Here is a 17,351-nt window from a genome sequence, read left to right on the forward strand (position 1 = left end):
TTCTCTTGTGTGATACTTAGAACAACTTTCAGAGTACTGTCCCAGGAATCAAGAAATCATTTGTACTTGTTGCAGCCATATATGTAAAGTCTCACTGTCTTATGGATAAGAAACTTTCTTCATTTCTGTAATTTAATAAAATAAAAATCACAAACAAAATTAGAAGTCCTTTACTGAGGAGACATTTTTATTTCAGTGTTAAGATATAAATTTTTTGTATATTTTTATACTGAAAAGTCATCCTTTTTTTCAGTGCTTTGTGAAATAAAGAACACAGGCTGATTCTATCTATTTAGACATGTTAAATCTTCTCTCTAAGGCCTTAACAAATTGACAACAGGGATTAGTGAATTTGAATCCTTTCTTATGGTTGGCCAGTTTCAGTTTAGAGTTGAGGAAAACAGGTAGGGGCCTCTGAAGTATTTAGGTACAAACAAGAGTCTTTGATCTATTGTACTTACTTACGTTGTGGTTCTTATTTTTGTTTGTCTTTGTATTATTAGAATCTGTAAGTAAGATGGCAAACTTAAAGTGAAGTGAAGATCTCTTCTCTTAATGCAAATACATTTGAAATTTGGACCAAGATGGAAAGTCCAGTGAGAGTCCACAAGAACTTGGTATTTAGGTCACTATGTGAAGAAATGTATAATGTGCCTAAGAAAGAGAAAAATAATCCAGATAGCGTGTACTAGTGATTAGGAAGACACTTGCCAATATGATGCCTTTAAATAAGTGTGACTTTTGGAATATGATAACTATTATAATTTCTGGGATGAAGGTAGGGAATAAGGACTGTAAAGTGTTTTGTTTTTATGTAGCAGAAAAGTGAAACAAATATAAAAACTGTTACATGCACTTAAAATTAATGTTAAGAGTGTAGGAGTTTAACTTATATTTTATCCTATCTTTGCCTGTACGATATTCCTTAAAATACAATCACATTAAAATAAATTACAAACTTGGAATAAGAAGTGACTACATTGATATGACACATGAGTGAGAAGTGGGAAACTGAGTGGGATAGGAAAACAGAGGGAGCAACTTGAGAAGAAGGTAAGAAAAAGCAAAGATGTTTTTAAGGAATTTATATAATCGGGCTTTACTGAGTTGATTGAAATACCTAAAACAGAGATATGCTGACTCAAAAATGCTTATTCTTGAATGCGAAATTGCATTTTCTTATAAATTACAGTCTGAAGTCATGAGAAAATGAATGTAACCAGTCATGGATTACTCCAATACAGTGTTTACAAAAGGTTTATGTCTATTCACAAAGTAATCAATAAACCTCATCCTTTTCCTATTTTTAGTTATATATTTTATTCTAAAACTTCATAATAATAATAACAATCATATCTGCTTCTGCAATCTCTGTCTTCCTAACTGCTACGTTGAGGTACAAAAGCTGTGCATGTTTAACGAATATAGTTTGGTGAATTTGGAGATAAGTATACAACTTGAGACTCTCACCACATTAACTGTCCATTACCTTTGAATGTTTCCTCTTAATTAATTTAGCATTTTTGTTATTTTTTTCTGATAAGAACACAACATGATGTATACACTCTTAGCAAATTTTAAGGGTATAATTTTATCTAGAGGCACTACACTGTACAGTAGCTCTTTAGGGTTTAAGCACTTCATGTAACTAAGACATTGTATATTTTTACCAGTGCCTATTTTTAACTCCTCTAACTCCTGGGAACCACAATCCTACTCTCTTTTATAGTGAGTTAGTTTCCTCAGATGAGTGGTATGTATTAAATATTCTCTGTCTGTCTCATTTCAGTTAGCAAAATGTCCTTCAGCTTTATCCATGCTGTTGCAAATAGCAGGATTTCCTTCTTTTTACGGATAAGTAATCTCTTTCTATGTATAGTCTAAGTTTTTTCTTTCTTTATTTTTCAGTCAATGGAGATCCCAGTTGATTCTATGTGTTTCCTACTGCGAATAATGCTGTTAAAGTCTAGATTTCAGAATATCTCTTTGAAATCCTGGTTTAAATACCTTTGGATATATACATAAATGTGGAATTGAGGGATCATATCAGTTTTACTATTAATGTTTTGAGGAAACATAATGTTTTCCATAGTGACTATACCAATTTCCATTCTCACTGGCAGTGTAGAAAGCATTAATTTTCCTTTGTCCTCAACAATACATAAAAGCTTGCGTGTGTGCTTGCGTGTGTGTGTGTGTGTGAATGTTAAGTTTCTCTAACTTGCTTGAATGGATATGTCATTTTTATTTTGGTTTACATTTCCCTGATGATAAGAGATATTGAGAAACTTTCACATAAAATCCTCCCTTGGCATCCATGGTGTATTAATTTCAGGACCCCTGAGGATAACAAATCCACATATATGGAAGTCATTATAAAACGCATAGCATTTGCATATAATTTACACATATTTTCCTACATACTTTAAATCATTTCTGTATTACTTATATTGTCTAATAAAACATAAATGCTGTGTACTATCTCATTTAAGGTATAATGACAAGGGAAAATGTCTTTACATGTTCAGTACAAATGTAATCTTTTCTCAATATTTTTAACTCCCAATTTGTTAAATTTGCAGGTACAGAAGCTAGAGACACTGGGATACTATTCTGTTTGTCATTTTTGTCTTTTTTGGATAAATGACTATTCAAGGTCTTTACATAGTTTTTAATCTACTCTTATAGAGTTTATTTCACCATATATTTTGATATTAACCTTTTATCAGATATATAGCTTACAGGTATCTTCTTCCATTTCATAAGTTACCTTTTTATTTTGTTGCTTGTTTCCTTTCTTTGCAGAAGATTTATAGTTTGATGTAGCTTCACCTATATTTTTACTTTTATTAGTTTTCCCATTTCTATTTGGATATCATTTATTTCCTTTTGGTGCCAAATCACTTAGCTAGGATTACCAGTTACATGTTAAAGCAAAGTGGTGAAAATAGGCATCCTCTATTTATTTCAGATGATAGAAAAAAAGCTCTATGGTTTTCACCATTGAGTATGACCTTTACGTGTATGACCTCTGTTAAGTTGTGATTAATTCCTTCTATACATAGTTTGTTGAGAACTGTTATTTTAAAGAATTCTGAATTTTGTGAAATGTACCTTCTCTGCATCAATAAAGATAATTATAGGATTTTTATCTTTCATTATGTTAATGTGGTGCTCATGGATTTTTATTTGGATATGTGAAACTAACCTTATACTCCAGGAATAAATCCTAGTTGGTCAGGGTGTATGATACATTTAATGTACTGTTGAATTATATTTGCTAATATTTTATTGAGGATTTTGTGGAACATTGACTTTCAGTTTTCTTGTATTTATGACCTTATAAAATCAGTTTGGAAGTATCCTCTATATTGTGTGAGATTTCTTGAAAGATTGGTAATAATTTTTCTTTAAATGCTTAATAGATCTTACCTATAAAGTCATCTGGTCCTGAATGTCCCTATGTTGTGAAGATTTTCATTGTGGCTTCAATTTCCTGAAGTTTTATTATCTCAATTCTTGTATCTTCTTTGATTTAGTCTTGTTAGGTAATATTTCTAATAATTTATATATGTCTTTGAGGTTTTCCAGGTTTTTGGTGCATAATTTTTCATAATAGACACCTGTGGTCCTTTTAATTTTGTGGCATTAGCTACACTGTCTCTTCTTTCATATCTAGTTTTGAGTCTTCTCAGTTTTTATTGGTTTGTCAATATACAAGTTTGTCAATTTTCTTTATCTTTTCTGAGAACTAGTTCTTTCATACATTTATTTGTATTATTTTTTCTATTTTATTTATTAATGTAATAAATTTTATTGTTCCTTCTTTCCATATCTTTAGGCTTGGTTTATTCTTTTTCAGTTCCTTGTATTGTAAAGCTAGATTATTTATTTGAGACCTTTTTTCTTTTTCAGTGTGTTTATCACTATGTGCTTCCATCTGACTGCTTTTGCTGCTTCCTGTGTTTTGTTATTTTGTGTTTAATACTCACTTTTCTCAAAATATTTTCTCATTTCTCACTTGAATGCTTTTTCACCAGATGATTGTTTTCTATGTAATGGTTGAGTGTGTTAATTGTCATGTATTTGCAACTTTCCCAAATTTCCGTTTTTGTTGACCTTTATTTTTATTCCATTATGTTTGGAAAGGGCACTTGATGTGATTTAAATCTTTTTAAATTTGTGAAGACTTGCTTGTGACCTGCCCTGTGAATCTCTGCTAAGAATGTTACACATGTGCTTGAGGACCTGGTGAATTCTACTGCAATGCTTGTGTGATCTGTGGTAATCTGCTTAGGTCTCTTTTGTCTATAGCGATGTTCATGCCCACTGTTTCCCTAGTAAATTTTCTCTGGATGAATTGTTGATTATTAAAGGCGAGGAAATTAAGACTTCTATTATCACTAGTTCCCCTCTGTTATGTCAATGTTTGCATTATATATTCATATGCTCTGCTGTTGTTTGGGTAAATATTTATAGTAGATTTATCTTCATTTTATATTAATCTTTCTGTCACTACCAAATGTCCTTCTTTGTCTCTTATAATAACTTTTTGTGTATAATTCTTCTTTCCTTATATATGTATATCTACCCTTACTCACTTTTGGTATGGAATAATTATTCTTTATCTTTCAAGTCACTGTGTCCTTCAATCTGAAGCGAGACCTTTATAAACAGAATCTAGTTGGATATATTTTATTCCAGTCTTTTACTGTATATATTTTAATTGGTTATTACATTATATTTAATGTTTTTAATGATAAATAAATACTTATAATTGCCATTTTAATTGTATATTTTCTGTTCCATAGTTATCCTCTCTTTTATATCTCTTTTTTGCTTTAAATGCTGTCTTTTGAGTTTTAGATTAGTTTGGCTTGAGGAAATAATATTTTAAAAAGCAATTCTACTTGATGATACACCTGTCTGAAGGTAATGATTGTTATGACTTTTATGTACCTTAGATAAGCTGGTTGCTAAGTTGAAATGAACATCCTTGTGAACATCATAAAGGATAAGAAAGATTCTAGGTAACATATCAAAATATTCTTTACTGTATATAATCTTTGATTTGCTGTACCTAAAATACTGAGTATATTTAAAAAAATTTGTAGATGTAAAAATAAAAAAATGAAGAGATAAGATGTATAGAGTCATGTAATTCAAATGGCCTAATTCCAATGAACTTATAAGCTCAAAAATCATTATTCTGTAATGAATAAAAAGCACATGATCAAAATCTTGTCAAAATTTCAAATTTTTACAGATACACTGGAATTCTATTATCTCTTTAAAAATTAGGACATTTTTCCTTGACATGTGAAAGATAAATAGGAAAAATTTAATTGGTCTCCACTTCCTATACCAGGGAGATTGGATGACAAAGTAAGACTGTCTCATTAAAGGAGAAGAGGGAAATAATGTAGGAATAATAATAAACTAAAAAAAAACACCAGCATCCAAAAAGATAGTGATGAAAAATTACTGAGGAAAAGTCAGTTCAAAGGGAGTTTTTTCCTCGCAACTTCCCTTTTTTCTGTTCATTTGATTTTCAAATATTATCAGACTCATGTTTTCTATAAGGACAATATTTTGGCACTTATAATAATTGTAACATTTCAATACATTGAATAAAAATCAGAGTGTTTAGATTCAAATGACTATATTTGAGGAGAATAATGACATTCTAATTTTAGAGCAATCCCACTAGTTAATTGAAAAACATTTAAGAAATGCACATGTAATCCACAGTTACATCAATTTAAAAATGCAATTATCTTTGCATAGGTTACTTCCCAAGGAAAAATTCCTAGCCATCTGCTCATTGAAATAACTCAACAAAGAAGCCACACATTCTAAGATAGATAATAGGAGCTTTTGTTCAGCTATCACTCACCAACAAAAATAAGTCAATTAAGAGATTTTGAAGACCTGAACAACTTAAGGAACCTATCTCGCATCTTCTTGGTCCTTACACCATAAATAATGGGGTTCACCATGGGAGGGATAAGAAGATAAATATTGGCCACAAATATGTGCACGTGGGGAGCCACTTGGTGCCCAAACCTGTGTGTGAGAAAAGAGAAAAAGGCTGGAGTGTAGGACACTAAAATGACACACACATGGGAACCACAGGTACCCAAGGTCTTGAGTCTGGCATCTTTGGATGGGAGGTGGAAGACAGTATGGAGTATGAGGACATAAGAACAAATGATCAATATAAAATCCACTCCTCCAGTAAGGAAGGCAACCATGAGGCTGTAGGCTCTGCGGATTCTCGTCTCAGCACAGGCAATCTTGATGAGGGCCATGAACTCACAGTAGGTGTGGGAAATTATGTTTGTTCTGCAGTAGGGAAGCCAACGTAGCAAGAAAGGGTGAGGAATGAGAAGTGCTGTGCCCCTAAGTACAACAGTTAGGCCCATTCCCCCAGTTACAGTGTGTGTCAGAATCGCTGGGTGTCTTAGTGGATTACAAATGGCTACATAACGGTCAAAAGCCAAGGCCAGGAAGAAGCCAGACTCCATGGTGGAGCAAGAGTGAATCAGGAACACTTGAGTGAGGCAGGCTTCAAAGCGAATCTCTCTGTCCTGGAACCAGAAGAGGCTGAGAAGTTTGGGAACAGCTGTAGTACACACCACAAGGTCAACCACAGCCAACATGCAGAGGAAGAGGTACATTGGCTGATGGAGGCTGGGATCTGTTTTGATGGTAAACAGAAGTGAAAAGTTCCCCAAGATGGCTAAAAAGTAGACCATTGAAAAAGGGATGGAAATCCAGACATGAGCCTCCTCCAACCCTGGAATGCCAATGAGAATGAAGGCTGATGGATGTGCATGGGTCCTGTTGTATGCTGACATAACAATGGTCACAAGTTTTAGCTTCCTCTTCATGGATGTTTCCTGCGTAGCAAATAAAACAGTTTATAAATTTTGAAATTTCTAATGAGTTAAGGAAACCAATTGAGGGAACTGTACTTCATGGAGCTATTGCAATGCCTTTTATGTGGAGATAGAAATTATTTCATTATCTAACAGAGTTTGGTATAATTACAGAGTCACTCTGCCATGAAAGGGGCTCCATCTAAATATTGATACAGATATAGCTGCTCTGAGAGGTGCAAGAAACATTTTGTTCTCCTGATTTGAGTTACATCCAAACCTGTGTATCTCCTTAACAGTGCATAGAATAACTTTATAACTTTTACTGCTATGTTTACATTGATATTTTCACTGACATGTGAATTTGAAATTTGCCATATGACTGGGGTATAGATTATAAATGAGGGAGATATTTAAGGATGCAAAACCTGATTTAAACTATGAAAATTCAGGTTCTATTGAGAAGAAAGAGAAAACTGTTTGAAATTCAAAAATAAGTGAGTCATAGGTTTGGATGAGTAATAAATAATATAGTTAAAAGCTAAGAGTGAAACAGGAGAGGTGATAGGATATTTTGAATAGAGAATTGGTGGGGGGGAATATGGAAAATGACAAAGTGTGTGTGGCTTTGAAGTATAAAAAGCAGTGCATGGGAGAATGTGTCAATTTGTGTAGAATGACGATATATTCAAAGCTTAATGAGACTCATCAAAGATCAGAAATACATTGTGCTGAGGGTAGTGTGTTAGCAAATGAACAGGCATGGCATAACCCTTTACTGGACACAAAGTTTATTTGTGTTTACTTTTTACCTGAGCAGACAGTTGTTGCAATAATTTGATTATTGAGTTGAGCTCCTATCGCTTCCTTTTAGTTATCTAGTCAAGCAACTCACTCTTGGTTAAGTTCAAGCCACATGAATTCAGCTCCATCCAAGTTTCTATTTTCATATTTTACTTATCTAAATATTTTTCTCCTGAATTGTTCGATTCCCACCCAACTTTATAGTGCACAATTTTGCATTTGTTTTATTTTTAAATACTATCCTCACTATTTTGGAAGTCATACAGGTATCCTAATAGGTAGTTTCTTCTGGTTATTCTTTTCTTTCTTTAGAAACACAATTGGCACTGTACCTGGACCACTTTCTTCACTACTATAGAAATTCAAATATTATGTAGTCCTTGTGATAATAAATATAACCCATAATCAGTGTCCAATAAAGTCAGGATTATAATATGTGTAATGGAATGGACTTTGATATTGAATGGCAATGATCTACAATATTTTAGCCTCTTTACCTGTCATATAAGTTTCACACCCAAAGATTCTGCCTACTTTCAGTATTTGACTTTCAGGGTCCCTGGGGATAGATATTTTCTTTGGAATATGGAAACAGTGGGATACATGTGTCATGAGAGTTTTTTTCAAATTAACTTGTTTAAGGTTTAACAGCTTGCCAGTGATAGACATGATTTTTAGCCAAGATATTGATCCTGAACTCTCCTGCTTAATTATATTGATAAATTACCCAAATTAGGTGACAGAGTACTGTTATTGGTATAAATAGAAAGGATGGATATTATTCTATATATGGCATTAAAAATACTTTTACCATTAATTTGATTAAGAGTGATGGTTAAAAGCTCCATTTCAAATTGCATGACTTAGCTGCTTCTAATCTGCACCTTACTCTTTCTGATTAATCCTTACCAAAAGCACTTACCTGTCTTCTACCCTTTGTCATTTTATTTTTTAAATCTCTTCACATCTTTCTCCTTAATGATATTGAATATTCTTACAGGGTAGAAATAAATAGACAAAAAAGAAAAGAAAATGAAGGTATACTTTTGGGAAATAAATTTTAATGTATATTAAATTAACCTAGTCTTAAATATCTATAAATCTTTCAGCATGAAAATATAATAATATGTAAGGAATCTCTAAGCACTATATTGCATAGTTTCCTTATTGTAATATTAAATGTTAACACATATCCATTCTCCAAAAAAACCTGAATTTTTCAGCTTTTATTTCTTCTCTGACCACATAAAGGAGAAGCTGTGGGGAAACCAAGAAAAAGAAATTATATATGCTTTGGAGGAAAAAATTAATGATTTATAATGTCTTAGGGTAAATCTTGCATCATTTCTTCATGTTGAAAATATAAAATAATATAAACTCCATGAATTTAACATCTGTTATTATACAAAGTTAGTTGCATTGCTGGCATTATGACATTTTGCTCAAGGGGAGTTTTGGGGTTGGTTATCCATTTATAACAGAGATTTTTAAAAAAAGTGAACATTTGCAACTACTTTGTCCAAAACTACTCTATGAAGTTATAAATTGCTTGGATTTGAATCCAAACTATTCCGAAATTAGTTCCTGCATTACACCTTGAAAGGTATCTACACCATTGGGTCTTGCAAATGTAAAATGACATAATGCATGTCAGACTGCTTGGGGCAGGATGAGGCGTTGCCATAGATTTCTATGGTTTGTGTCCACACCGACACATCTCACTCCCATCCTTTACTTCATGAGTCTTCCTGTGACACAGTGAAGTGCTCAGAAAAACCCATGCACAAATTGATTCTAAGAAAAGTTATGGCCTAATTCCAGCCCGTAACAGAGTAGAAATGCCATTGCTTGTAAGATAGATAACAGTCTGTGCAGGAGCCACATTACAAATGGGATCAGTTGATGGCTAAAATCTTACAGAAGTCTGATTTTCATTCCCTTGCTGTTCTGAGTGGAACCCTGAAGCCTTCCATGTGACTATTGCCCACCTAGCCCATGATACAGTGAGAGTTACCTTGCATCCCTTACCTCAATAGGGATTCTGTGTGGATCAAGATGAGCAGCCACCTGTCTTAAGCAAGACTTTTTTTCTCTTGTTTATACAACTTTTGCAAATGAACCCAATTACAGTTAACCTCCAGGCGCCTAAAACTCCCACAGGCAGGGAGTGGAGATGGCTTCCCTATAGGGTCAGGGAAAGATATGGAGAGATGGAGACTTGAAGTCAGAATTCCACTTCTACATCTTAACGACAGGAGAGTCCAGGATGCAAGGAGGATAGTGATTTCTCTTTACTATATCTGGAACTTGCTTCTCACCAGGATTGCTTGAGTCTCAAGATTGTTGGTTCTTAAAAATATCACACATATATATCAAAACAGGAAAGGTGGTGACTCTGCCCTTTGTTTTAAATAGTTTTGATATATTTTTGAATTGGCATTCATTAATAATACCAAGGGAGCTCATTGTGATAATTCCACACACACATACAATGTACTTTGAACAAGTTCACCCCCTCCATTATACTCATTACAATATACTGCAGTCCTCTTCACCTGTCAGTAGCCTTTCCTTTCTCCCTCTCCCTAAAGTTGATACCCTTCTAGACCATCCACCTTTTACATTTGTGTCCCATTATTATTATTAAATGTGTTTTTATATCTAACATAGAAAAATATATGGAAAACACTAACATCAGCAATACATTCCTACTAGGTTTGATTTCATTTTATAATTTTTATATTCATATAATTTTGAATATTTAAATCACATGAGATATTACAATTCTGTATCATAACCCAAGTTTTAGTTGTGATATATAAGTTATTCTGTTCATAATTCACCAATATATATTTCATAAAAATATATATTTAATTATATGACATAATAAAAATGAATTTTGGTGGAAGTCATGGTATATCTAAACATTATTGTGAAAACTTTGACAACTTTAATCAGGCAGTATCTCACCTTCTATGTCTGTTGCATGTTTCTGCAAGTATTTCAGAGTAATTTTAGATCTTTTTTTAAGTTTGCATAGCCTTTTAAAATTGTTTATTCATTTATTCATATGTGTATATATTGTTTGGGCCATTTCTTGCCCCTTCCCTCTGCCCCCTCCATCTCCTCCCACTCCTCTTGCTTTGAGGCAGAACCTGTTCTGCCCTCTTCTCCAATTTTGTTGAAGAGATAATAAGAAAGACATGGAATTTTTACTAGCTTGAGATAAAGATAGCTATACAGAGATTCCTAGCATTGCTTCCATGAGCATGTGTATTACAACCTGAATTAATTCATCTCTACCAGATCTCTTCACTACTTCCTGGCCACCTTCCTATAGTGGCCTCTGTCAGTTTATGATTACTTTATTAGGTCCTCTGCAGTGGGCACATCAAACACTTTCAAGTTTTAGGTTTCCTTCCCTTTCCCTATTCTTCCTGTATGCATTCTCCCCTTAGCATGTGACTCATGTCCAGTAATGTTACTGCAATTGCTTTAGGTCTAAAGTCCACATAGGAGGGGGAACAAATGATTTTTGGCCTTCTGAGCCTGGCTAACTTATCTTAAGAAGATGTTCTTCAGTTCCATCCATTTACTTGCAAATGATAAGATTTCATTATTCTTTGTAGATTAGTAAAATTCCATTGTGTATAAATACCACATTTTCTTAATCCATTCATCAGTAGTGGGGCATCTTGGTTGTTTCCATAACTTGGCTATTGTGAACAGCGCTGCAATAAACATGGGTGTGCAGGTGCCTCTGGAGTAACCTGAGTTGCATTCCTATGGGTATATCCCTAGGAGTAGGATTGCTGGATTATATGGCAGATCTATGTTTAGTTTTTTTTTCTTTTATTATTCATATGTGCATACAAGGGTCATTTCTCCCCCCTGCCTCCACCCCCCTCCCTTACCACCCACTCTGCCCCCTCCTTCTCCCCCCACCCCCTCAATACCCAGCAGAAACTATTTTGCCCTTATTTCTAATTTTGTTGTAGAGAGAGTATAAACCATAATAGGAAGGAACAAGGGTTTTTGCTGGTTGAGATAAAGATAGCTATACAGGAAGTTGACTCACATTAATTTCCTGTGCATGTGTGTTAGAAGCCTCCATTTTGTTTTCCAAAGTGGTTGTACTAGCTTACATTTGTACCAGCAATGTATGAGGGTTCCTTTTTCCTGCGTCTTTGCCAACATTTATTGTTGGGATGTTTTTGATGATAGCTATTCTAACAGGAGTGAGGTGGAATCTTAGTATGGTTTTGATTTGCATTTCTTTTATGGCCAGGGATGGTGAGCATTTTTTCATGTGTTTTTTGGCCATTTGAATTTCTTCCTTTGAAAAAGTTCTGTTTAGTTTAGTTGCCCACATCTTTATTGGTTCATTGATTTTGGGAGAGTTTAGCTTTTTAAGTTCCCTGTACATTCTGGTTATTAGTCCTTTGTCTGATGTACAGCTGGCAAAACTTTTCTCCCACCCTGTGGGTGGTCTCTTCAGTTTAGAGACCACTTTTAGTTGTGCAGAAGCTTTTAAATTTTATGTAGTTCCATTTGTCCATTTTTTTCTTTTAGTTGTTTGGCTGCTGGACTTCTACTGAGGAAGTCCTTGCCTATACCTGTAGCTTCCAGAGTATTCCCTGCTCTTTCCTGTACTAACTTCAGAGTTTTGGGTCTGATATTAAGGTCCTTGATCCATTTTGAGTTGGTCCTAGAACAGGGTGATAAACATGGATCTAGTTTCAGTTTCTTGCAAATGGATAACCACTTTTCCCAGCAACATTTGTTGAAGAGGTTGCCTTTTTCCAGAAGAAGTTTTTGCACCTCTGTCAAAAATAAGATGGACGTGGCTGTGTGGATTCATCTTTGGGTCCTCTATTCTGTTCCACTGGTTTTCATATCTGTTTTTGTGCCAGTACCATGCTGTTTTTATTGTTATGGCTCTGCAATGTAGTTTGAAGTCAGGTATTGTGATATGTCCAGCATTGCTCTTTTTGCTGAGTATTGCCTTGGCTATTTGCGGTCTCTTGTGCTTCCAAATGAACTTTAGGGTAGAGTTTTCAATCTCTGTGATGAATGTAATTGGGATTTTGATGGGAATTGTGTTGAACACATAGATTGCTTTTGGCAGTATAGCCATTTTCACTATGTTGATTCTACCAATCCATGAGCACTGGATATCTTGCCATCTTTTGTAGTCTTCCTCAATCTCTTTCTTCAAAGGTTTATTGTTCTCCTTGTAGAGGTCATTCACATCCTTTGTTAAGTTTACTCCTATGTATTTGGTTTTCTTTGAGGCTATTGTAAATGAAATTGTTTTCATATATTCTTCCTTAATTTTTTCATTGTGGGTTTATAGAAAAGCTACTGATTTTTGTAAGTTGATTTTGTATCCTGTTTCATTGCTGAAGCTGTTTATGGTGTCTAAAAGTTTTTGGGTGGAGTTTTTTGGATCTTTGAGGTATAAGATCATGTCGGCTGCAAATAAGGATATTTTGACTGTTTCTTTACCTATTTGTATTCCTTTTATTTCTTCTTCTTGCCTATTGCTCTGACTAGGAATTCCAGGACTATGTTGAATAGGAGTGGGGAGAGTGGGCACCCTTGTCTCATTCCTGATGTTAGGGGAAATGGTTTCAGTATTTCTCCATTAAGTATGATGTTAGTTATAAGTTTGTCATATATATAGTCTTTATAATGTTGAAGTACTTTCCTTCTATTCCTAGTTTTCTTAGAGCTTTTATCATGAAGTTGTGTTGAATCTTATCAAAGGCTTTTTCTGCATCTATTGAGATGATCAAGTGGTTTTTGTCTTTGCTTCTATTAATGTGTTGTATTACATTTGTAGATTTGTGTATGTTGAACCACTCCTGCATCCCTGGGATGAAACTGACTAGGTCATGGTGAATGATCTTTCTGATATGTTGTTGCCTCATGATTGCTTTGTCCTTTTGAGGTCTTGTGCTTCCACTATTAGTAACCACATGTGTTCAGTCTCTGTTAGAAGAGTTTTGAAACTTTACATTAATAGGTTATTAGTAATCACATGTGCATTCTGTTTAAAGGGTCCTGAACCTCAAGACTCTAACCAGCACTGTGACTGCAAGTTTCACAGGAAGGTATTATCTGTGCACAACTAAGCAATAATACTCTTTCTTTACTAGAGCTTTGGGCATGGGTTTCCATTAGAGCCATAGTAAAGTAGGTTAGAATACATGGGAACTACAAAGTCTCCTCCTTTGTAGACCTAAGGCACCTTTTAGTGTTGGGTCATCCTTGAAATCCTTCTGCTTAACAGCCACATAATGCTGGGAAAGTTGAAATTCAAGGAAAATCTGCAGTCTGAGATTGGGGTAAAGTAAGCTAAAAATGTTCAAGGAACAATATCTACATTTCCTCCTCATTTCAGAATACTGTTTTCAAAGCAATTAAGTCTCCATATATGTCTCCATATATGTCAAATGTGCTGATTTAGGTACTGCTAAATGTGGAAGGTTTAAAATATGTGCACGAATTCTTTTACATCCTCCTGTCAAGAAGTAGAGCTAAATTCCACTCTCTTTGAGTATGGTCTAGAGTGTGTGACTTGCTTCTAACAGTCACAATGTGTGGGAAAGACAGTGTGTTGCTTCTCAAGAAAAAGCATAGTGTCTTCCTTCTTGCTTTCACGTGGTGGAAGTCAGCTCCCACATCATGAGGAGAACCCAAGTGGCCTATGGCTGCTTCATGCAGCTAGGAGATAAGGCAGTCCTACTGTCAATCATCAGCAAAGAAATGAAGATTTTCCTGTGAACAGTCAAATGATCATGTTATGTGATCCTACAAACTCATATTCCAATCCCGGTCAGCTCTCTAGAGTTTTCAAACCTGGCTGCATGTCTTGACTAAGAAAAGAAACTAATAGAAAACGTTAAGCTGTACTTGCTCAGCTAAACTGCTCCCAAATTCCTGCCCCTCAGGAGCTCTGTGAAATAAAATGTTTCTTATTTTCTTTCTGAAAAAAACACCATAAACATTGTGTGTGTGTGTATGTGTTTGTGTGTGTGTGTGTGTGTGTGTGTGTGTGTGCAGTGTACAGACATATTTACTCATAGAAAATAATTTGAAAAGTACAGTTTGCTATGCATTGGCGACACAAAATGAACAAATAGAGGCCAATTCATCATCTTCAGTTTTTCTAACAAAAATTTCTCTTTCTCCTTTATGCCTACCAAGGCTAGGTTTTCATTTTGCTAAGAGTCTTTCTAAAACTTCATCTCTCCTAAATCTTATCTTGCTGTTATTTACACTCTTAGTTTATTTTTGTGTACTTAAACAAATTTCAGAAAATCAATTTAGTCAGTTAACATTTCACCTGATGAATTCCAAATTTTATAGATTTTAATCCCGTAAGAAACCAAGAGTCTTAACTCCCATTCTGGTTTTACTTATGGAAGTCTCAAAGTCCTTAGAAATAAAAATAACTTTAACTATTGATGTTGAAACAAGTAGGAACAATTTATAGATAATTCCACCTGCACACACACTATCTTGACTATAATCCCTCACTGTTCCATCTTTACTTGATTTCCATCCTAAATGCTTCTCCTCTCCCTAATTTCTCTCCTGACCTCATAAGCCATGCCATCCTAGCTCCCACAGCATACTCACAGTGAGTTCTATGGTGCTCTCATTACTATGTTGTCCCCATGATTCTCTCTAGGATTTTTTTCCCAGAATATCCATGGAAAGAACAACACTGGCTAATAGAAAAGGCCACTAGGACCCAGGAAGGCAAAGACACCCCAGCCTAAATCTGCCTCAAGCTCAGACACTCCATCTCATTCTACAGCTATACAGAACTTTCTCAAAATTTAAGTTGACTTTCCTAGTCTCAGGCTGAATATGAGCAAACTCACAAATATCTGCAGATAAGAATCCAGGAAAAGGGAAAAAGAAGGTAGGGGAAAGCTAGGAAATCTTGGGGAATAAATAGTCATATAGGAAAAAATACGAAAACCACTAAAGCTTGTATGGTCATGTAGGGTTATGCAATCTTTAGAATGATTAATGATATTCATTAGAAAATAACATTTCTAACATTTATTTCTGAACGCATGTTGTCTTTACTTATAGCTGATATTGATACATTTCTTAGGCATTTGCTCCAAAAAGCTAATTTGAAACCATGCCATGTTGTTTAAAATTCTTTACTACCACATGGAGAATTTTCATCTCTAGTATTCTTGAGAGGTGATTATTCAGCTTCTGCCTAAAAACTGCAACAGATACTGAGCTTTTAGTTCCACAAGGCTGTCTTTTCTGTATGAGAAAACGACTCTGTAATAGGATCCTCTCCTCTATGGAATAAAAATGTACATATTTAACTTTTTGTACTCTACATTTGCCCATATATCCAGCAACAGTTTCCCTTTAGCTCATAATGAGTCTATAAATATGGGAGAAAAAATTACCAGGATCATGAGACAGTCTCTTTATGTTGTCGGTTTAAGAATTTTCATTATCCTAGTCACAATTATTTCCAAATAAGAAATCAACAAGTCAAAGCTAACATTACATCAATCACGAATGACTGAAACTCTGTATTTAAAAGACAAGCAACAAAATTTGCATTTTAGAACACAAGATTTTTTAACCAATAATCACAGGAAAATATAGGTAGCATCCACTAATGTGATACAAAGGTGAACTTAATCCTCACTACAAGTTTTGCCTTATATACTTCATGAAAATTGTGGCCTGAGGAAATGAAATTCAAAACTATAAACAGCATTGTCAAGTCACACACAGTAAGGCGCAGATCTGAGATTTTGTCCAAGATTTGTGTGATCCCAAAGACTTCTTCATTTTCACCATGCCAAGCTCCTTTCCAGGAGACTCACCTTTAATGTAGCCAGTGTGCTTTTTATCAAATACAGATGAAATATGGAATTCTCATATCTGAATAGTACAATTTTTATGTATAAATATTGCAGTAGTATTTTAGGAGATATGAAAATATATTTTGTGCTCTCACATAGAGTGGATTAATTAGCAAAAAATTCATTCATACTTTATATAATTTAAGCTTAACTGTGTTTTTTTTGGTACTGGCATTGAACTCAGGGCCTCATGAATGCGAGGCAAACACTAAACCACTGAGCTATATTCCCCATGCTAAGCCTAATTTTGTTTTACTTCAATTTAATTTTATTTTAAAAGTTTGATTTATGGTTGAAATAAAAATGTTATATTTTGCCAGAAACCTAAAAACAACTCACTGACATTAGACATAATTTAAGAGAATAACAAATTAGGGTATGACAGTAAACTGATAAGACATAAGTAGAAAGGCTACCAATCCAAGTTAATAAAAAATAATATTAATGTTATTATCATTTTATACTTAATGTAGGTTTGTGACACATTTCTTGGCCCTTGGTATTAAGCTTTTACTAAAATTTCTCTTTCTTTGGTACCAATCCATATTGTATAGTTACAATGTTTTTACCAAGATCTGAGCCTTAAATCTAAATAGTGAAATTTAATTATAGTTATATTATTTTAAATAGTCTCACTTCTATATCCTTATATTTGTGTTATTATGTATTTGTGTGAGTTCCATTTAACCATATTATATATACTCTTTATGACGTACACTAAATGACTTATAATTTTATTTATATCTGT

General features: G+C 34.2%; 1 protein-coding gene across 1 annotated transcript; it reads right to left on the minus strand.

Moving 5' to 3' along the window:
- Positions 1-5,909: 5,909 nt before the first annotated feature.
- Positions 5,910-6,893, minus strand: LOC109702451 (olfactory receptor 52D1-like). The gene has a single exon (XM_020187790.2). It carries the CDS (start codon positions 6,891-6,893, stop codon positions 5,910-5,912), a length of 984 nt encoding a protein of 327 aa, XP_020043379.2.
- Between the last annotated feature and the right edge of the window lie 10,458 nt (positions 6,894-17,351).

The sequence above is a fragment of the Castor canadensis genome, chromosome 1 (genome assembly GCF_047511655.1).
Source record: "Castor canadensis chromosome 1, mCasCan1.hap1v2, whole genome shotgun sequence".
In the NCBI taxonomy this organism is placed as follows: domain Eukaryota; kingdom Metazoa; phylum Chordata; class Mammalia; order Rodentia; family Castoridae; genus Castor; species Castor canadensis.